Here is a 24,392-nt window from a genome sequence, read left to right as displayed (position 1 = left end):
GGTTTCCTCCAGGTGTTTCCCACACAGTTCAAAGACATGCGCTATAGGTGGATGAACTAAACTGGCCAGAGTGTGGATTGTGAGGCTCAAAATGTATCATTGATAAAATTCACTCTTCAAGAACTTTCCATGGGAAAATGGCTTTACTGTCTATCCTAACCAAGAGAAAAATAGTTAATTTAATTCATTTATTTATTGAGATAGTTAAAGAAATTTTACATTCATATATGTGAATTTACTAATAAGAAACAATTTTATGGTTTTGTTGACTGAAATATGCCTTTTATTATTAGTATCATTCATTTATCCATTTTCCTTTGGCTTGGTCCCTTATTTATCAAGGGTCGCCATGGCGGAATGAACCGCCAACTATTCCAGCAAATTTTTAACGCAGCAGATGCCCTTCCAGCTGCAACCCTGTATTGGGAAGCACTCATACACTCTCACATTCACACTGTGTTTGTAAATGTGTATGGGTTTTTCCCAGTACTGGGTTGCAGCCGGAAGGGCATCTGCTGCGTAAAACATATGCTGGAATAGTTTGCGGTTCATTCCGCTGTGATAAATAAGAGACTAAGTCAAAGGAAAATGAATGAATGAATGAATGAATGAATATGTATATTTTGTATTGCATTTAATTTAAACCCTGGCATATATAGCTTTTTATTAACCCTCCTGCAAAACGTTGATTGTTTTTCACATATTATATATAAAGTGCTGTTTAATTGAAAGATGAACACATTTCAAACATAATACTTTTAATGACTAATTCCTAAAAAAATTGTTTTTGTTTTTTCCAGGATTACAGTACATAATATTGTACTAGTTATTTTACAAGGTACTATTATTAAAGCACAATTTAAAGGCTTGACAAATTAGGATTACTAGACAAGTTAGATTAATTAGGCAAGTCGTTGGCCAACAGTGGATGGCCAATCACAAAATACAAACTCTAAGCAGGTTAATAATATTGAATAATCCAATAAAACTAAAAATGATTAAAAATAAAAATTCATGAGAGAACAAATTCTGTTAAAAATCATTTGGCAAATATTTGAAAAGGTTTCACAGGACGGGATAATCATTTATTCATTCATTTTCTTTTCAGCTTAGTCCCTATATCAATCTGGGGTCGCCACAGCGGAACTAACCGACAATTTATCCAGTATATGTTTTATACAGCGGATGCCCTTCCAGCTGCAACCCAACTCTGGGAAACACCCATACTTTCACACACATGCACTACAGACAATTTAGCTTACCCAATTCAACTATACCACATGTCTTTGGACGGAAACCCACACCAACACGGGGAGAACATGCAAACTTCAAAAAGAAATGCCAGCTGACCCAGCTGAGGCTCGAACCAGCAACCTTCATGCTGTGAGGCGATTGTGCTAATCACTGTGCCGCTCCTAGTGCTAATCATTTTGCTGTATTTTTATTGTAAAATGTTATATGCTGTTCTTAAATAAAAAAGTAATAATAATAAAAAGATGTAACTATTACACCATATCAGATTCCAGCTCGATAGCAGATTACAAATATCCACATCATGTGATTCTCCAAGGAAGCGACCGGGTCATGAAAATTAGTCCGCGACGCCTTTATTATCTCTGCGCACTGGTACATTTGAGTCATGAAAAATTCATGCATTTCTATTTGTCTGCAGCGTCTGACACTAGTCACAGAGAGTCTGCGCATGTATATATGAATGATGACATGCGGCGGGGCTCGGGTGCAAGTGAAGGGGCTTTAATTACAGCCCTTCACATTCCTCCACCACCTCCACAGACTGCCAGACTATTAGACACGCTCCTCTGAAGCACGCGGCGCAGCGTTGAGCTGTCTTCATTCTGAATATGTGACACACCGGTCAAGCGCCGTCCATCTCAGACGCAGCAGGCGCAGGTCTGAAATAACCCGGCCTGAGGGTTTATACGTCTCCCACAGTTTCCGAGACGTTTACTAGCATTTGGAGAACATGGCGTTCAATCTAGGGCTGCATTCATGCATTGCTCAGGTGTGAGTTTATTCAGACTTCAACAGAGTGTAAAAATCTTGATGGTTCTGTGAGACTCGTCTATCAAATCTGATCTTTATTTTGTATACTCTATTGGATTCAAGTCAGGTGATTGGCTGGGCCATTCTACAGCTTGGTTTTCTTTCATTGAAAGCATTTGAGAGTTTCCTTGGCTGTGTTTTGGATCATTGTCTTGCTGAAATGTCCACCCTGGTTTCGTCTTCATCATCCTGCTAATGTAGATGTTGGACTGAAGCAGCTAATATTCATTTACACTGAGGAAGAGCAGAGGGTTGCTGAAGAACTACTAAGAGATTTCAACTGCTGTCTGGGCTTTCACTGTCTTTCTACACCTTCCTTTCTTCATGTGCTCAATACTTTTTCCTGTGTCATTTCATTTTATTACACATCATTTGTAAACTAATTTGTTTTCTGTACATATATGGATTTCTTTAGTTGCTCCAAATATCAGGGAAAATTTTAAGTCAACAGCACCTTTGGAAATATGTTTTCTGAGAAAAATGGTGACGTGTTCAATACTTATTTTCCCCGCTGTATATAAATATAACAGTATATAAAATAAACAATAAATAATGCTTGATGGTTTCTAACAGTAGTCTAACAGTATTCAAGTACAGAAATTAAAAATCAAACTAAATAACATGGTATCTTTAATAAATAATCTAATCCTGCAATGGGGCAACACAGTGGCGCAGAAGGTTGCTGGTTCGAGCCTCGGCTGGGTCAGTTGGCGTTTCTGTGTGGAGTTTGCATGTTCTCCCTGCGTTTGCGTGGGTTTCCTCCTGGTGCTCCGGTTTCCTCCACAGTCCAAAGACATGCGGTACAGGTGAATTGGGTAGGCTAAATTGTCCATAGTGTATGTATGTGTGCGAATGAGTGTGTGTGGGTTTCCCAGTGATGGGTTGCGGCTGGAAGGGCATCCGCTGCGTAAAACATATGCTGGATAAGTTGGCGATTCATTCTGCTGTGGCGACCCCAGATTAATAAAGGGACTAAGCCGAAAAGAAAATGAATGAATGAATCCTGCAATGTATTGCAGATACACACATTGCGATATCTATGCTCAAACGATAAATCGTGCAACCTTAGTTCAATGGATATGTGTTGTCCATTGTGCAAATGTGCAGACATTTCTACAGTATTCAGCTTGGGGAAGTTTACACTTAAATGGGTAAAAACTACTCGACTTTAATGCTCTGCCATGATGCCCTTAGCTTGATGTTGACTAAATCATGTGTTTTGGACAAACAAAATGGCAGCCTTAAGTTTTTCAATGTAAGCATGCATGATGGCTGTACATGACCATTACACTCATTTATTTTGATGCACCTCACAAATTTTTTAGACGCTGTATCAAGTTAAAAACTATTTGCACATGTAGTGCCACTCATCAATGTCAGTTCCAAAGTAGTTGACCAAGTAGTGGGGGTAAGCATTGCGAGCTTCAGTTTACAGTAGCAAGTTATGAACCGTCAACAATGTTCAAACTATGGCATATGTTTTACGAAGCGGATGCCCTTCCAGCAGCAACCCAGTACTAGAAAACACCCATACACTCTCACATTCACACAGACACACTCATCGCTACTGTTTACCCAATTCACCTATAACGCATGTTTTTCGAATGTGGGGAAAACCGGAGAACCCAGAGGAAACCCATGCCAACACTGGGAGAACATGCATACTCCACACAGAAACGGCAACTGGTCTAGCCGGGACTTGAACCAGCAACCTGCTTGCTGTGACACGACAGTGCTATCCACTGAGCCACCATGCTGCCCCCCAAAGGCATTTGTAGAAGAAAAAAAAACATTTCTGAGCAGTGAATCTCGTGTTTATAAACACAAAGACGTGTTCTGTGTTACATCACATTGCGTTCCAGACACAATCGCGGCACGAAATTTATCAGCGAAATGTCCCACTTCCGACCTCAATGCGTTTCAGTCAATAATGTATCACAGTTCAATTTTCACCACGTGAGATGTGAAAATTGTGTAACATATCATGTTATTCTGCCAATTATGGCTGAAAAAAAAGAATAGAAGATAAAATAAAGCTAGCTGTCCTTTGAATTCAGCTGTAATGAGTTGCCCGACAGCATTTGCATATATTTGTTCTGTAAATAAATTGCCAACTGTGTCATGTTGCAAAACGTGTGTTTCATTGATGGCATCACAAGCGGCTAGTTGACGTCAACTTGACTTTATTTTCAAAAGCAAAAAAAAAAATCTAAAGTTGTTCAGCCCCTAAAACACAGTGCTAATTCTAATTGTCGGAGGATCATATGTTCACACACACATCATTCATTCCTTAATCTCTATCTCAGAGGTCACCACAGTGGAATGAACCGCCAACTATTCCAGAATATGTTTTACACAGCAGAAGCCTTTACATCTGCAACCCAGTACTGGGAAACACCCATACACACACATTCACACACACACACTCATACATTTTGGACAATTTAGTTTATTCAATTCACCTATAGCGCATGTCTTTGGACTGTGGGGGAAAACGGAGCACCCGGAGGAAACCCACGCCAACACGGGGAGAACATGCAAACTCCACACTGATATACATACACATCATGAGTGAGTTTATATGAAAATCCTTCAGAAGCAGTGATATATAGTGTAACATTTTGAAGCACTCGCAAGAAATTCCACACCTAAAACATAGACAGAGGAAAATATTACATTCATTGCTTTCAGAGCCCCTCTCTCTCTCTCTCTCTCTCTCTCCATCTCTCATAACAGCTATTGATACTAGCCATGAATGTTTGCTATGCACACAGGTGCTTTTTTAGCCCCAAGAAATCACAACGCCTGGTCACCACGCGTGTGTGTGTGTGTGTGTGTGTGTGTGTGTGTGTGTGTGTGTGTGTGTGTGCGTGTGTGTGTGTTTGTGTGTAATATAACGCTAGTCCATAGTAAACTATCATCTTTTACGACCCATCATGCATGACACCTGCAACCACTGACATCCATAGTAGGAAATAAACAACCACCATGGAAGTCAGCGGTTACAGGTTTCCAACATTCTTCAAAATATCTTCTTTTGTGTTGAACAGAACAAACTCAAACTAGTTTGGAGCAAGTCAAGGGTGAGCAAATGATGTTTTCATTATTGGCTCCTTTTAAATAAAACTTGCCTTAAAGAGACTTTGAATACAGTCAGTTCCTGCCTCCCAAAGTCCATGTCAAATGGATTCTGTCAAAAGTGATACTGTGTAACCCGGCATTAGCGACCATTTTCATTCAAATGCACAATCACCGGACTCAGTAGCTGACTCCATCACATTGTAGCGCCAGATAAAAGAGGCCGGGGACTGGGGTCAAATTCAGCTGCCGGAGACAATTCAGATGATGACATCAATTGAAAAAAGCCCAAAGAAAGCAAACCGGACATGTGGACCCAATTCAGAACTGGCACTTGGAATTTATACGATTCAAGAGATGGAGAAACAAAGCACTGTTGACAAAATATATCCGACAATCATGCACTCCGATTTCGCATTCTGCTCCGGTGAGTCACGCGAACTCAACGTCCAAAACCTCACATTGGGAAATCTTTAATGAGTCTGTACATAATTGAGTACTCTTGTTATCACATCAGCAAGTTTAGCGTCACGTTGAGGAAAAAGGTGCGGTGCGAGCCATTAGACAGGAAGTTTAACGGGCCTGCAGATAATGAATGGCTCCCTCACGGTGCGCTCATGCACTATATTCTCTCTATGAATTCAGATCGGGGCAGCGGAGCAGGTTTATAAGCAGGGCAAATTGGCAAATAATGGCCCTGGTGACAAGCGAACTCCATCACGGCGGAAATTAATAACATACGCCAGCAGGTTAATGTACACGTTCATTACAGCGGGCAACTCCTGAAATGCCATGCCCTGAGGAAAAACGCATCAATATTGCGTGTCTGGAACTTACACAAACATTAAGCTGATGATGCATTGGAGGACGCTTGGAAAGTGATGAATAGGAGAAACTCGATTAAACGAAGGTCAGTGGGAAAAACAGTGACAAACAAATGTACATTAGTTGTTCATTAAGTCTCATAGTCAGTTATTAATGTCCGGCCGAACTGTGTCTATGATAGCTTCTGGGCAATAAGGGAAATGTGAAGAGCTGGGCTTGGATTTTAACATATTAAAAAAAGACTTCTGCCAAAGTGAATGAATTTCTAGTCCATTTGGAAGGACAGCTTTTTTGCTCATCTTGCCAAAAGGACAAAATGCTTCCCAGCAGAGCGGAAGATAAAAGACGCAATAAAGATCACTGCAGGAGTTGTATCCACAAGTCCACGCTTGGGTGGCCGGTGCCTCAGAGGAACAGCCCGTGGGAAACACGTGACTGGCACTGAGTATGTGTTCTCTGTGATGACGTAATTAAGTGAAGCATGCATGATGTAAATGGGTAGTGCATGCTTAAACCGTGTATTTAAGTTGGGTGTGATTTTGACAAGTAGGATGCGATCCTGGATTAACATCTATGTTGATTCTGGAACATCATTTTTGTTCAAAAATGTAATCTAAACCTAATCCCTACCCCTAAACCCAACCATACCTTGTAAATTATTCCCAAAATCAAAGGGAGATACAATTGGACAACAATCATGTACAAGTACAAAACCTTAATTGTAAGCCTAAACTTACTAAACATAAACTGTAAAAGTGTGCCTTAATTCTGATTGGCTGAATATTTACTTGGTGAAGTCCCACTAACTGTGTATTTAAGCATAATACTGCATTTCGTTGCCTTGTACATGTGTAATGACAATAAAGTTGAATCTAATCTAATCTAATCTTTATATGGCACATGATGTCATTACGCAATGCATGTTTAAACTGCATAAATTAGCATGGCAAGTTCATTCATTCATTTTCCATTGGCTAAGTGCCTAATTTATCAGGGGTCACCACAGCGGAATGAACCGCCAACTTTTCCAGCATTTGTTTTACACAACGGATGCCCTTCCAGCTGCAATCCAGTACTAGGAAACAACTATACACTCTCGGATTCACACACACTAACACACTTCGGCCAATTTACTTCGTCCAATTCACCTACAGTGCATGTCTTTGGACTGCGGGGAAACCCGAGCACCCGGAGGAAACCCACGCCTACACGGGGAGAACATGCAAATTCCACACAGTTGCCACACTCTTGCTGTAAGGCCACAGTGCTAACCACTGAGCCACTGTGCCGCCACATGGCAAGTTAATAAGTGAATCAATTTGAATGTGTTTGGCAAATGAAAATGCACTAACAGTGAATAGGAAGTGATGCGTTCTCAATGATGATGTAATTAGGTAATGCATGCAATAAATGCGATGTAATTAGGTAGTGCATGCTTAATTACATACCTAAGCATTGCAATGTTAAAAAACAACATTGAAATGCTAAACAAAATGAGCATATTTATAAATGCAAATACAATGAAACAATTGGGTGATGCATATTTAAAGTGATAGTTTAATTAAATATTCTTTCATCATTTGGTCACGTTATATTCATTTTAAACCTATAAAATTTTAAACTTGATTTTCCTTGGGTTAAACACAAGAAGATATTTTGAAGCATGCTGAAACCCTGTGACCGTTGACTTGCATAGGATCCTACAATGCAAGTCAATGGTTACAGATTTTCAGCTTTGTTCAAAATATATTCTTTAGTGTTCAACAGAAATGTTCATTTTTGGGTGAACTATCCCTTTAATACGAGAATTAATTAGGTAATGCATACTGAAATGACACAATTACAACTTACAATGTTAACAAATTAAGTTTCAAGAGTTCACGCTTAGCTCACGATTTGTACAAAGCTTGTTTGGCGTGCTGTCCCGGGAGAGAACCCTGAGCTCAAGGGATCCTCGGGCCCAGGGCTCCCCCCTTTCGCAGGGTGAGGAGATTGAGCTCAGGTCGATCTCAAACTCCTCTGCTGCTGAGGCCAAGGTGAACTTCCTGAGAGTAAGACAATAGAAAAAAGATTTAGGCTTATTTTATCTATAATACAGAGCACATTTGGATGGTGAGAGGAAACCGGGGAACCCGGGGGAAACCCACGTGGACACGGGGAGAACTCCGCACAGAAATACCAGCGTGGACCCAATGCCATTGATATTCTTGCTGTGAGGCAACAGTACTAGTCACTGGGCCACCGTGCCGCCCATTCTGGATAAATGTGGAAGAAGGGGAGGAGGGGGGTTTCATCCAGACGAAGATGTAGAAAGCAAATGAGGATATATATATAGTGACTTGGGATCCTTTGATTGGAGGATCATGATTAGCTAATGTGGGCCAGCTGGGTCAATCATGAGCATGTGCTCCTCTCGAAATTAGTTTAAAATTAAACTTCACTTAAATGTAATTTAAATGCAGTTCTACTCCTATTATAGGGTGTTTTTTCCAAATGTAGAGGGTTTGCTCATAATTGTAACAGTGTTACAATATTGATGTAATTAGGTGCTTAATTTAAATAAATGACATTGAAATGCAAATCAAAATGCATTTCCATAATGCAACATATAGTTGACAAATGAAAGGCATCACTCCTATATATACTACTATAACAGTAAATGGGAAGCAATGCATTCTTTACTTGAGAGACATAATTAGGCATCGCATAGTTAATAAATCACTTTGAAATGTGAATCAAAACCAATTCCTATCATGTGATGCGTTTGGTAAATGAAAGCGAAGTGTTCCTATACATCACTGCAGCAGCAAATGGGAAGTGATGTGTTCTCAACAGCTACATAATAAGGCAATGTTTGCTTAAATGACATAATTAATCAGAGCAACATTAATAAATGACATCGAAACCAACTTCCACAATGTGTATCCAGCAAATGAAAGGACACTTTACTCATAACAGTTAATGGAAATTCATGTGTTTTCAACAAAGCAATTAGGTGATGCATACTTGATACGTGGAGCAATAAAGACCATGTACACTCACCGGCCACTATATTAGGTACATCTGTTCAACTGCTCATTAATGCCACTTTCTAATCAGCCAATCACATGTCAGCAACTCAATGCATTTAGGCATGTAGACATGTTCAAGACGATCTGCTGCACTTCAAACCGAGCATCAAAATGGGGAAGAAAGGTGATTTAAGTCTGCGCCAATAGCCTTGTGGTTAGTGCGTTGACACATATCACCGAGGTGCTCTCGGTGACCCGAGTTCGATTCACGGCTCGAGGTCTTTTGCCGATCCTTCCCCTTTTTCTGCTCCCCACACTGTCCTATCAATTAAGGCGAAAACCTCTAAAAAAATTATTATAAAATAAAAAAAAAAATTAAAAGAAAGGTGATTTAAGTGACTTTGAACGTGGCATGGTTGTTGGTGCCAGAAGGGCTGGTCTGACTATTTCAGAAACTGCTGATCTACTGGGATTTTCACGCACAACCATCTCTAGGGTTTACAGTGAATGGTCCAAAAAAGAGAAAATATCCAGTGAGTGGCAGTTCTGTGGGTACTAATGCCTTGTTGATGCCAGAGGTCAGAGGAGAATGGCCAGACTGGTTCCAGCTCATAGAAAGGCAACAGTAACTCAAATAACCACTCATTACAACAGAGGTCTGCAGAAGAGCATCTCTGAACAACAACACGTCCAACCTTAAGACGGATGGGCTACAGCAGCAGAAGACCACACCTGGTGCCACTCCTGTCAGCTAAGAACAGGAAACTGAGGCTACAATTACTAGTAAGGTGTACCTAATAAATTGGCCAGTGAGTGTATACTTACACAATTAAGCCTTTCAACATAAATAAATAGTGATGAAATGAGCTTATTTCCATAATGTGTGATGGTTCTTGTACTGAAAATGAAAATGGGAAGCAGTCTGTTCTCAACAATGACGCAATTAGACAATACATATACTTAGTACATGACGTAATTAGGATATGCATACTTCAATGCAATAATTAAGCCTTTCAAAGTTAATAAATCATGTTGAAAAATAAAGGATTAGTTCCTATAACAGTGAATAGGAAGCCATGTGCTCTCAACAATGACATAATTAGCTGATGCATTCATAATAAACGATGCAATTAGTAGCATTACAGCACATTAGCATTGCAAATTTAATAAATGAAAAACTGAATTGCCATTCAAAAGCATTTTTATATTTCAATTAATGTATTGGAAAAATAAAAACGGTAGTAAATCAAATGCTTGTGTGACTCCACAATGTTCTAATTAGGAAGTCCATATATTAAGCATCACAAAATCAATAAATAGTAATTAATATGTTGCGTTGCTAATTAAAAATACATTTTCAAAATAAAAAAATAGTTCATATAAATCACTGAAAGAATTAATATGCATACTTAAATGATGTAATTAAGATGATATTATTAATTATTAGTTAAGCATAATATATATAAATAATGTATTAAATCATAAATCCTTTTCATAACCCAATGATGTGCATAAGGAAACTATACAGTATGATTCAGTATTGACCTTTAAGAGATACACATGTTATATAATACAGCATATAAACAGAATTTATGAAAACGTGAAATATTTAATACACAGACCTAATTAAATAATACATCCTTTAATGACATAATTAATAACTGCATAATAAACAAATGGCATGATTCAGCAATGCATACACAATGAGGACGAGCCATAATAAATGAACGCTTGGTACTTAAAGAGATAGTTCAACCAAAACAATGAAAATTACTCCCTCTCTGTGAGTTTATAACTTCTGTTGAACCCAAAAGAAGATATTTTGAAAAATGCTGGTGCCCATTGACCTCCATAGCAATGAAAAAAATACTATGGATGTCTTATCAATTAGCATTCTTCAAAATATCTCCTTTCGTGTTCAACACACAAAAAAAGAAACTCAAATAGGTTTTGAACAAGCGAAAGGTGAGTACAGTAAGTGATGACTAAACTGTAAATTTTGGGTGAACTGTCCATTTAAAACCTATTTTAAAAGTAGTTTCATCAAGTAACAGCTAGGATACCTCTCTAATAATCCTCTCAGGTTGCACATTTTTGGATTTCTCTCTTATTGAATTCAACAATCATCTCACCGGCAAAGAGATTGATGAACTACACCGGGTGTGAGAGATTAGTGAGACCCCCTTACATGTATCTTAGTGAGGCCTGACAGAAACCTTGCCCTGAAGGTATACTGAGCTACTTCTACTAAAGCGCATAGTTAATTTCAAGCATGGACATTTGATCCCCTTTAATCTCAATGAAGCTTTAAGCAGATTTGAATCTCTGGCACGTTTCTGTTCACCACATATTTCAGATTACATGCCGGGGCACGAAAGCACCGGGGAACGCGTGTGGTGATTGTCCAAGAAAGAGAGAATAAATGACTCTTAAACATTTCTTTTCCGCCTATATGGGGTATTCAAAACATACAGATGGGTTGGAGAACGAATGGCTTATTTTGTAGCAGGTTCAGAAGTTCACCATGCTGATTGACAACAGTAACAACAAACTTTTGAGCCAGTGCTAAATTTAACTGATCACACTGCCAATAAACTTGAGGCATCTGTGTTTATGCTTTCAAAACGGCACTACAATAAGAAATTAAGAAATAATAAGACTATTTTTAGAAATAAGTAGTGAAACTTGAGTAACTTTTTTTACTGATAACTCTTACCTCCAAATGCATTACAATATTAAATACCTAAAAATATGATAACACTCCATCACTTTTCAAGTACAAACCTTGTATTTTTATTAAAAATCATATCGTGTTTTGTCTCGTCATGTATTTATTTATAAACATTGAACTCCGTTATCAAGATTTTGAAGCCATATTATACAACAACACATTCAAATCTAGATGGTTGAACACATATCAGCATTAAATTCGCGTTCAAATAAACACCTGCTTAGTGTTTTGACCTTGAACGCAAACCTATAGAACTGGCTAAATGAAGTAAAATCTGTGTTTACTGCACTCGTACGCACATTTAACAAAATACTATACAATGAGCTTATGATGATACAACTAGCCTGATTAACACTTAAAGACATTCTGACAGAATGTTTCAAATTAAAACCAGTTCATTTCAAAGTAACATTTTTAGTCAGGAAAAGCCAGAATAGCTGAATTAGCAATAACACAAACGTTCACACTTTATTTTAAAGAACAATTCTCGCTTTTAACAAACCATTAACTATTGATGTAAGCTCAATAAACGACTAATTTGCTAATTGTTATTGAGATCGTAGTTGGGTTGGGTATTGGTATTAGAATACAATCATGCAGAATATATGTACAGATACTTTTTAAGTAAACGGACAATACCTTAATAGCTAATAGGCAGGAAAAAAAGCAACCTTAATAGTGAGAACTGATCCTTATACTAACGTGTAACCAAACAAACTACAGTAAAATAAATAAGAATAATTGCCGTCTCACCTGCCATCGAAGTCCGCGTCCACTGCGATCCAGCAGGTCCAAATCAACATGAACTTTATGATCCACATCTCCGCGAGCGCGCGTGCACTGCGTGCTGTATATTATCCAGTCGTCGCGGCGGGTGTCCGGTCTGTGAATAGGAATGATGGTGATATTTAGATCCGTCAGTGCTCAGAGACTCGAAGCGGGTTGAGAAGAAAACACTGACCGTGGTTCATGCGCGAAAAACCGGCAGAGTGTCAGTGTGCGCTCCGCTCCTCTGGTGGAGAGCCGTGGACTGGACTGAAGCGCAAAGACGAGAGCACAACTAACACGCTCTCTCACCCGCTCTCTCTCTCGCTCTGGCTCTCTCTCTCGAGACACTTTCTCTTTGCGCCCAATAAGGACAGACGAGAGCGCGCTTTCTACATGCACCATTACACCTGCATATCTGTATATTACTGTATATTACACGTCAGCTATTTGTATGTTTACAATTCAAGGAATTTTAAATGAAAATAATAAATAAATAAATAAATAAATAAATAAATAAATAAATAAATCATAATCTCAATAACCCTTTTCCTAAAAAAAGTTGTGGAAAAATGTGTCAATGAATGTTAAAGGTTCTTTAAAAGATTAAACCAATATGACAATGTATTTACTATATATATACTATTAGACCAGATTAAATACAATTAAATACAGAAAAAAGACCAGATAAATGTAATTAAAGGTGATTAATACTTTTTATTATTATTATTTTAAATTCTAATAAAATATCAGTAGTTTACAGAATGAAAGTCTACGTTTAATGATAATTAAATATATATATATATATATATACAGATAGATAGATAGATAGAATGATAGAATGACAGAACGATAGATAAATAGATAGAATGATAGAATGATAGAACGACAGACAGACAGACAGACAGACAGACAGACAGACAGACAGACAGACAGACAGACAGACAGACAGACAGACAGATAGATAGATAGATAGATAGATAGATAGATAGATAGATAGATAGATAGATAGATAGATAGATAGATAGATAGATAGATATGCTGGATGAGTTTTCTCCATGCCACCCCTAGCAAGATGTTGAAAAGAAATCTTTCTGTTAAACAGCACTTGGGAAATAATTGAACATTTTCACAGGAGGGCTAATAATTCAACTATAGACTGTTGTACATTCAAGTGCAAAAAAAAAATCAAATAACAGATTAGGGATTCAATTAGCATTTTTGGCAATGTATAATTTACTCTTGACTGTAGTAAGTGCATTTAACATATAAAAACACTTTAAAATTAAGCATTTAGTTTAAAGTGAACTTTTGGGTGCATCATCATGCAGATCTGACATAAGCGTTGGTGGTTTTGTCAGACAGGAGGGCACCTGCATTTGCCATGTTAAACTATACAGCAGAGCAGATTTATGACTGTAACTCATCACTCGAGCTTCAGGTCTCCAGCAGTCGTGCGCAGGGTTACGGCTCATTTTCACTTTCCCCATAGCTCTGGTCAGAGGGCACAGGAAAAGAGATCTCTCTATTTTCATCGGGTGAACACTTAGAAACGCAAGTACGCCAGACCACATCTAAATCCGAGCCCGTCTCAGAGCATTTTAGTGCCATATTCAAACTCCACACTTTAACACAGGTGATATATTCCAGAAAGATGAGAAGGAAAGAGCTCAAGCTGCAGTGGAGAATGGTGAGATATTAGAAAGACACGTGCCTGTTAGACTCCATTCATACTGCAAGACAATGTGTCATATAGTGAAGATTTCAGCTTTAACAACTGCTACAAGCTGTTCATAAAACTATTTAATCCATATCAAACATTATATAACTCCAAATCTTTGCAATATTAAGAAGAAAAATAATTTAATGGCATATTAAAGAAATATGGTAATGCTTAAAATTAAGATTCCATTATGTAATGCTAACATATACATTTATTACAGTGTTTAATACTTAATTTTTTTAAGATTAAAATCTCCTTGCTTTCAAGTTAATATGATAGTTTGATTGCCTTCTTTCTCTGAACTGACAGATTCAGAAAATACATATTCTGTGACTCAGATTTCGCTCGTTTCTTTTCTACATCAGGAATATAATTAAATATGCATTTACACTGAAGGACATTCACAGAAAAACACTGTGCCCATATTGAAGGAAAACATTTCTCATTCTCAAAATAAAATGAACATAAATAACTCTTACATTCATTACATTTTTTTATACGCAACGTAAAATTCAACTCAAAGTCTCACATAAAAAAGGAAAATTCAGGTATTATTTACTCACTGGCAGCATGGTGGCTCAGTGGTTAGCATTGTCGCCTCTCAGCAAGAAAGTTGCTGGTTCGACTCTCGGCTGGGCCAGTTGGCGTTTCTGTGTGGAGTTTGCATGTTCTCCCCGTGTTGGTGTGGGATTCCTCCGGGTACTCCGGTTTCCCCCACAGTCCAAAGACATGCACTAAAGGTGAATGAATAAACTAAATTGGTCGTAGTGTATAAGTGTGTGTGTGTGAATGTGAGAGTGTGTGGGTGTTTTACAGTACTGGGTTGCGGCTAGAAGGGCATCCGTTGTGTAAAACATATGCCGGAATAATTGGCGGTTCATTCCGCTGTGGTGACCCTAGTAAAACAAGGGACTAAGCCTGAGGAAAATTAATGAATTGACTCACCTGTAAGTTATTCCAAACTATGAGGGATTTTTCTCCATCTCTTTTGAACACAAAAGAAGATATTTTGAGGAATGTTGGAAATTGGTAGCAATTGATATTCATGTAAGAAAGAAAATACTATGAAAGTCATTAGCTATGTTTCCATCCACCTATTTTAAAAATGCTTAAAGGAAATGCCAAGACGCAGATAAACATTTAAAACGCACATTAAACAAATGTGTGCGCACACCTGAGTAGGATAAACTTTTAATTCGATAACAAAAAAAATAGCATAAACTAAGATGGAAACACATTTACCAAACAAATTCCTCCATGCGCAAAAAAAAGTTATGTGATTTTGTTTAAAGGGCAATGAAACCCTCCTCTTTCAGTTCAAGTCTACCTCAGAATTTTTTCAAAACAATGCTTCTTAATGGGGGTGGAGCTCTGCAGCAGAGGGAGGAGTGGGCGTGGCCAGCAGAGTAGGGGAAAAAAAGGGGAGCGAACAACTGTTGTCAGTTGGCTCACAAAATGAGACAAACCGTGAGGAGACCCATGATTTTTGTTAAAATTCAAAGAAATAAACAGTAATTTAATGCCCTGCTACATTTGTTATTTATAATTTCATATAAACATGGCCACAATTTGTTATATCATTATAAAGATAACCATGTAAACACAATGAGGAGGACTTCTCTCCTCCTGAATCTCCAGGTCTGAATGAAGACACAGTGGATAGCAGTACAGCAGGTCTCTTTCCCTGTCTATTTCAACCATTAACCCTGCCACTAATCCGAAGGAATTAAAAAATAGGCAAACACAGCAGCACGAATATAGGCGATGTGTCTGAATGGCAATGAACTCCACTGATAAAAGACAAAAGTCAGCCATTCTCCAATTCTCATACAGCTCTCTCGATTAAAATGCTTGCTGCAAACCAACAGCCTTGCTGTATTGGCCCTGACCGCATCGCGGAGAAAGCCATGCAACAAACCCTGTGAATCATGGAAACAAACACATAACGTTACGACCCTTCATGAACGGCTAAATACTGATTGCCGTAAGCTGACGCACTCTCACCCAGTCATTGGGTCTCACAAGCTGCGTCTCAAGTGGCAACTTATGCAATTACACCCTTAACAGCATAGTATATGTATTGTCGTCCCAAATGGAACACTAATGGCTTTTTGTACTAAGTGGAAATTCCAACCGTTTCCCAGATGACATTTGACGGTTGCCGTATTAGTGAAATAAATGACCAAACTACCAACAATACCTGCCATGAGTATAACCGCATTCACCATCTGGAGACAGCATTATCACTCTCGTAGGAGAATTTTGCTTTCACCATCCAAAATAAATAAAGTTATCCAACATGTGCGCCCAATAGCTCCGCCCCTTCCGCTACGTGAGCAAATCTGCGGTCGTTGAGTGTGTGAAGTGTCCAACATTCCACACTTCATTTTACCGGTTGAATGAGTGCATCATCCGGGTAATTAAAGTGCACTTATTATTTTTAGAGTTTTCAGTGTGAATGCATTACTTACACTGTTTATACTACAAAATGGCGTAGAATAGTGCATAGGTATGCGATTTGGGATGCACCTATAGCTTGGCAGGTCTGCCTTGCCTTCATGCTTGCACGTGCTCTCATGAATAATTAAGAAGCAGGGTCTTCTCATGGGATAAGAAAACTCAGCTTTGAATAATAATGAGAAACCGATGCGTCATCACTCCACTAGCAGATTTGTGCTACGTCACTGATTTTGATCTCGCCCCAAAAATCATTTTAAACCCCGAAGATGAAATTAGCTGACAAAAGCTCTAAAATTATCCAGTTTTCTCCACAATTAAAGCTGACAGGTGCTAACGTTGTCTTAAACGATGCTCAACACACACTAATCTGTTAAATTAAAATAAAAAAAATTACTCCAGGGTGTCTTGAATCTTTAACAGATCATGTGATGATAAAAATGGGTGTGTTTGGACAACAAGAATGGAGAAACCTGTGGATGATTAGATTGTAAAATATCTGAAATGTTATTTTGGTTATTCTGAAATCCCTCAGCTAAAATCTGTAATCAAAGTGGTTCAGTATAATTATTATTATTTTATCTTTCCCTCCACACTCAATGCATTTCATCATCTGAGAGGCAAATAGCTTATCACAGCAGAAAAAAGCCCACAGTGGCTTCTGGGAATAAATTCCATTTTTCATTTTGATATTTTGTGCCAGTTTATTTAGAAGCGATGATTGTGTTCCCTTCGGCTCACTGAATGGAAACGGTGCTTTATTCGCAAATGCGATAATCCAGATTTTTGCACATAAATCTAATTCGCATGTTTGCATGGAAACACAGCTAATGATTACGAGTTTCCAACATTTTTCAAAATATCTCTTTCTGTGCTAAAAAAAGTATCACACTCAAACAGGCTTGCAACAAGTAAACGATGACAATTTTCACTTTTGAGTGAACTACCCCCTTTAATCTAATTTAAATGTCATTTAGGCTATGTAGCATTTTAGTCCATAGTGTGCTCGTTTTTGCTATAGTTATAAAACATCTGATTCAGTTGCCTATGAGAGAAATGACCTAGATTCTAGACCAGATTAAAAGGAGGAACTTGTACTTTTAGGGGGCACAATTAAACATACATCACTTAACTACAACTACTTAAACAGTTATTCAAAGTCAATTTTTTTCGTGCACCTTCATAAACAAGCTAATTAAATAACTTAAACTCAAAATAATAATTTTGACATTCAAGTACATCAAGGCAGATACAGTTTAAGTCAATTTTTTTTTTTTTGCCCTCCCTTTTTTTTCCTGAGTGAGCTTTAACAAACCAAGAAATATTTCCTATAAAACAAAAATAATTCTTCTGGAGTCATAATAAGTCGGATTTCTTATAGTTTGTCTTGAATAAAAGCAGTTTTTCATTTTTTAAAAGACAATTATAGGGTCAGTATTATTAGCCTCTTTAAGAAATATTTACTGTATATTGTTTGATTGTCTACACAACAAACCAGTTATACAATAACTTGACTAATTATTCTAACTTACATAGTAAACATAACCTAGTTAAGTCTTTAAATTACACTTTAATCTGAATACAACTGTCACTGTCACTATTATGCACTGACTGTCACCATGGGAAAGACAAAAAAGTAGTTATTAGAAATTAGTTAAACTATTAAGTTTAAAAACATGTTGTAATGAAATCGTGTTCGAAGACTCGTGCTTTAAGTCACAACTGAGAACAAAAACGAATAAAGGCAAATCTAAACGAGCTGAATATTACTTGAGCGTGACTGAAAACTAAACTGGATCAATGTGTTACATCTGTTCTCCGGTACTTGTCTACTGTTTGTAAATTCAAAAACTGAATTTCCTAACGTAAAACTGTGTACACCCAATTTCTGATTAATAATACCCATGCATATCCGAGGACTTCCTATATTAAAAGTTTTAAAATCGCTATTAGAAACAAAGGTCTAATATAATCAACAGTGGACATTTTGATATTTTTTCACAACATGAACATGACTGAAGTTAAATCTTTTTATTACCTGTGTCAATTTGGGGCTTAACCTCTGACGAATGTGGGAAACACATGCGCGCACCGTCACTAACAAAAGTCAAGGGAAAGCAGAGAGCGAGTGCACGCGACACCGAGAGCGCACGCGAGAGGCCTCAGTCATATCTCCACAGTCTGCCACCGATGGCTGATCTCGCATCTTTATGGCGATTTAGTTGTGACACAAAAATACGCGTCCAAATTTAACCCCCCCCCCCCCCCCCCCCCCGCTCGTACGTGAAGAATAAGCTCAATACATATGTGATTATTCAGTGACTACGGTTATTTCTTCCACATGCTACACCAATGCGACAGTGCTTTTAAATCCGTAATGCCTCACGATAAAGAAGCGCGCGTCATGTGTACGTTCACGCACGAACTACACACACACACACACGTTTCAAAGACACGTTAAGAAAAAGACACGGTCACTCTGAATGCATGGAGATTCGTCCGCAGTCTGGATGAATGGTGACACTGGAGAAAAACTCATTTTCAACCTCTTCAGAACTGGAGAGCCCGCCGCGCTTTCTGATTAGGTTTTGTCACAGATGAATTTAAGGCGGATTGCGGCTTGATTTGCTCATGAATTTCTGCGGCCTGCCATAGGTGAAATTGCACATTGCTCTTCTGATATTTTCCCAAAGAAAGTGACTTTCCTGTATGAGGGAAACAGCAGATAGTGTGAGGGAAGCAATAGCACAGTCTGTACTTGTCATCAGAGCAGCGCTTTCAGCACCCTTGATGCATCTTTTCCCTTCCTCTTGGGTTTCGGCTACACTGGCAGACTTTAATTAGCATTGTGAGGGGGGAAAAGCCTGTGAAGATCTGTACGTATACAAATTACGTTTTTCTAAAGAAGGAAAATCTCACTGGGGTCTTGTGGGTGGATGCCAGGATTTCACTATATGGTTGATAAGGTGCTGAGTGGGCTTTCAGCGCATCACTGTGTGGTTGCCAAGGCATTTCGGGTAGTTGCTAACTGATGTCAAAAGCTCACCAGTAAGTCTATATGGTGTTCTGATATATTTAGTGGTTGTAATATTATTTCCAAATGAATTATTTCCAAATGAAATCTGAAGCCAGTTATTTAAGTTTTTAACAGCTCAGTTCGCTGTATGAAAATATATTTCCAATGATGCAACTTAAACTTTAACCGAACAGAGCGTGCAAAAAGTCTTACACTTTAAATAAAACACTTTTATTTAAAAAAGGGGTTTTAAGAACCACAACGAAATATAATTGAGCTATTTTTTATTTTTTTGTAATTAGAATATCATTATTTATTTTAATAACCATCACCTATTTTTAGCAAGATTTCCCAGAGGTCAATTAAATGTCATTGAGTGTAACAATGCACTATAAAGTATTTGTTGATTAATGTTTTACCATAATTTGCATTTATTAAACACTTTTTTTAACACTGTTAACTTTTTGGTTGGGAACTTGAGCTCTACAGTTTAGTGAGGCGAAGTTTGACATTTTTAGTAGTTTGACGATATATTGCATCACAGATATATTACACAACCAATTGTGTAAAACTGTCATTTTTAAATAATCTTGTTGTGACGTGTACTCCTTTTTTTCTGTGCATCCGCTTTGAATTAGAAGTACAAACTGACTATAAAACAGATAAAGAATAATAAACTTACATTATCATTTACTTTGCTAATAACATGAGAATGACCGACAAAACCAATCTGATGTTCATCTTGAGAGTATGTGAAACGCATGTTGTAAAGGCTTGGTCTTCGTCTGGAAAGGGACTGGAGATCAGCAGCTTATTTGCATTTAAAGGTCCCACGAAATTAAAATAAAGTGCTTTAGATGTTAGCATTATTTGTTTTTAGGATGTCTATAAGCTAGTGCGCACCAAAACAGACACACAATGCACGTTTGGAGGATATAAAACTGATATAAACATGTAAAGCTTATAGTACATGTCACTTCCGCCTAAATGGATCAACAGTTTTATTCATGTCACCTCATACCTTTGGTTTCTTATCAAATCTCGACCAATCAAAAGCTCTCTAGTATTTGACATGCTCCGACCCCTTCAAGACACCCATTCCCAATTCTATTTTTGTTCACTTCCCTTTCTCCTTCCCCCTTAAAACTGAGTGTCAAGGGGAAGGGCTTCAAAATTTACCCCTAAGAATTGGGACAGCACTACAGCACCTGCTCACGTCATCATATGTCATCACGATCTCTTGCTTCATATGATATCAGACGATCGCGACTGCTGTAGTTATTCCAGTTGTGCTATTTTTTAGGTATTTATCTTCAGGAAATCACTGAAGGCATACATCATGTTATCATGATGATATACTGTGACAATAAGACCGTAATACTGTGCATTTACACAGTGGCCATTCATCCCCTACTGAAAAAAACATCTTAAACCAGCCTAGGCTGGTTGGCTGGTTTTAGCTGGTTGACCAGCCTGGTTTTAGAGGGGTTTTGGCCATTTCCAGGCTGGTTTCCAGCCATTTCCAGAATGGTCATAGCTACTCAGGCTGGAAAATGACCAGCTAAAACCAGCTTGACCACCTAGCCAGGCTCCCAGCCAAAACCAGCTATTTCCAGCTTAAACCAGGCTGGTCAAGCTGGTTTTAGCTGGATTAAGCTGGTCATTTTCAGCCTGACTGGACCAGGCTGGAAATGGCTGGAATTCAGCCTGGAAATGGTCAAAACCCCTCTAAACCAGGCTGGTCAAGCTGGTTTTAGCTGGATTAAGCTGGTCATTTTCAGCCTGACTGGACCAGGCTGGAAATGGCTGGAATTCAGCCTGGAAATGGTCAAAACCCCTCTAAAACCAGGCTGGTCAACCAGCTAAAACCAGCCAACCAGCATAGGCTGGTTAAAAATGGATTTTTCAGCTTCCGGATGTAACTATCTGCCATTGTGGCTGGTGTATTCTGGGAAATTTTATTACCCCTTGGTGTGGAGTGTAGTCCTAAAAAATCTTAGTTCGAAGGGCTATTCACCCCTTCACCTTAGCCCCATCAAGCTAAAGAGAATTAGGACACCAAGGGGAAGGGCTAAGGGGTAGAATTGGGATTGGGCCTTGATCTCAACCACTCTCACTGGTAAAGCGGTGGTAAAACAAAACGATATTGGCTGTTTTTTTTAAAGGGGAGGAGCTACACTATGTCCCGCCCTCGCTTCATATTTCAGTTGAGATTACGTCTGACATGAATAAAACTGCACGTATTAAAGCACATCATGGGACCTTTAAAGAAACACAAAACAGTTTTTTCTTCTATGCATTCACTGTATAGTATACTAAATTGTCTATGAGGAATCTTTACAGGCATTCTACGGACACGAGGCTTACATCTTGTAAAAAGGAGCATAGTAGGGTAAGAATAATCCCTTTTAAAAATGAAATTCTGAAGAAAGACCTTGTCAAACATGCTAGTAATATCTCTATTATTTACAGCTACAAAAATCATAGTGAAAAGAAAGTACTGCAAATTTGAATAGTGAGAACAATGATGTTCACATCCAGAAAGGAATCAACAACCAAAATTGCCTTGTTCAGTCAGATTTATTTGGCATAAATCTGACTGAATCTGACTGGCAGTTTTGTTTTTTGATTTCTTTCTGGATGTAAACATCGTTATAAGAGATTCTTAATTTCAAACATTGTGTTGATAAACAGGTTTACTTTTAACATTTTCAGTGGAAAAAAATATATAATATACTCAATAGCAAAACTCGACTTACACCTACACTTCTGCCTTCAGTCTCGACTTTACATGAGACATTTTTTTTCCCCTTCAGGATTACGTAGTCAGATTTTGGCGTATTGCATCATATTTTGTGTTCTGACAAGAAAAAAAAAGCATTAGAACATTTTTTTGACAGTATAACAATAATGCACTTATAACTAACCCATATTATCTGATATGTACTCACAATCATGTACATTTAGAAAAGACCCAGAGCCAAACCTTGGGGAATACAGCAGCATTTCCCACCGAAAATGACTCCAGCTCTCTGGAAGGTGCCCCCGTCTCCAGTCTTTCACACTCTGAGAGATTGGCTCCGCTTGCAGAATTCAGATGAGCTTTGCCTAGCTTGGCGTCTTATAGCTTAAAGGTTGTGCACCTCCTCATGGCAGAGGAACAGATCTCATCTCTGTATCCCAAACGTGAGAGTCTTCTGTAGCAAAACCGAAGGCCTGTTTGAAGACAGCAGTCCAAACACAGCCGAAGTTAAGCTTCAGGAATAGTTCATACATCATTGTATGCTGTCGACCAATTGACATTTGCGTGAGCCGTGGCCTAATCAAATATTCATAACCGTGGTCAGATTAATCCATGCATGCTCAATTTCATAAATATTAACCCCTTCAATTCTCCAGGCACAAGGGATTCGTGATAAATACCTGCTGCTGGTGTTTACTTTCAATAGTTTTAATCAAACACTTTGAGACAAAAGCTCAGGAGTGACGTCTCGGCTTTTTCTCTCTTTTTTGGCGAGAGAGAGGAGCAAATTACAATGAATAATTTTACATTGGTAATAACTTGGGGAAAAGCGGCTCTTTTGAGACTCTTTTGTTTTGCGTATAATACGAGATAATGGCGGAGGAGAGGGTGCAAGGTGCTTTTACACAATTCACTGGCTGATTTGCCAAAGTCATGTTTAATTTATTGAATGGCGTGCAGGTTTTTGTTTCTTTTATTTTAACAAACAAACAGAGAGCATGCAAATTTAGTAGGAAAGTAATGAGACATTACCTGTTTAGAATAGATGAAGCCAAAATATACACTTTATTAGGTACACCTTATACTAGGTTGCTTTCAGAGCTGCCTTAATCCTTGTGGCATGGATTCAACAAAGTACTGGAAATATTTTGATCGATATTGACATGATAGCATCACACAGTTACAGCAGATTTGTTGGCTGCCCATCCATGATGCGAATCTCTCGTTCCACCACATCCCAAAGGTGCTCTATTGGATTGAGAGCTGGTGACTGTGGAGGCCATTTGAGCACAGTGAACTCATTGTCATGTACAAGAAACCAGTCTGAGATGCCATCAGAAGATGGGTACACTGTGGTCATAAAGGGATCGACATGGTCAGCAACAATACTCGGGTAGGCTGTGGCATTGACACGATTCTCAATTGGTAGTAATGGGTCCATTACACCACCACCAGCCTGAACTATTGATACAAGGCAGGATGGATCCATGCTTTCATGTTGTTGATGCCAAATCCTTACCCTACCAGTCAAATGTCGCAGAAATCGAGACTCATCAGACCAGGCGATGTTTTTCCAATCTTCTATTGTCCAATTTTGGTGAGCCTGTTTAAATTGTCGCCTCAGTTTCTTGTTCTTAGCTGACAGGAGTGGCACCCGGTGTGGTCTTCTGCTGCTGTAGCCCATCCGCCTCATAATTGGATGCGTTGAGCGTTCAGAGATGCTCTTCTGCACACCTCGGTTGTAACAAGTGGTTATTTGAGTTACTGTTGCCTTTCTATCAGCTCGAACCAGTCTGGTTATTGTCCTCTGACCTCAACCAGGCATTTGCGCTCACAGAACTGCCGCTCACTGGATATTTTCTCTTTTTCAGACCATTCTCTGTAAACCCTAGAGATGGTTGTGCGTGAAAATCCCAGTAGATCAGCAATTTCTGAAGAACTCAGACCAGCCCGTCTGGCACCATCAACCACGAAATGTT

At 38.5% G+C, this 24,392-nt stretch overlaps 1 protein-coding gene across 5 annotated transcripts in view; it reads right to left on the bottom strand.

The window, feature by feature from the left end:
* npnta (nephronectin a) overlaps window positions 1-12,764 on the bottom strand; it is a 115,567-nt gene extending 102,803 nt beyond the window's left edge. For 4 of the 5 annotated variants that reach the window (XM_056456571.1, XM_056456574.1, XM_056456573.1 and 1 more), the window contains exon 1: window positions 12,463-12,764. In XM_056456571.1, coding sequence (XP_056312546.1) covers window positions 12,463-12,530 — 68 coding nt within the window. In that variant the 5' untranslated portion in view covers window positions 12,531-12,764. The remainder of the gene's footprint in view (window positions 1-12,462) is intronic. The other variant, XM_056456572.1, reaches the window with a different exon arrangement.
* Window positions 12,765-24,392: the final 11,628 nt, after the last annotated feature.

Source organism: Danio aesculapii, chromosome 1 (assembly GCF_903798145.1).
Source record: "Danio aesculapii chromosome 1, fDanAes4.1, whole genome shotgun sequence".
Taxonomy (NCBI): Eukaryota; Metazoa; Chordata; class Actinopteri; order Cypriniformes; family Danionidae; genus Danio; species Danio aesculapii.
Note: the sequence above shows the minus strand (reverse complement) of the source record. Positions and strands in the feature narration are given on the sequence as shown.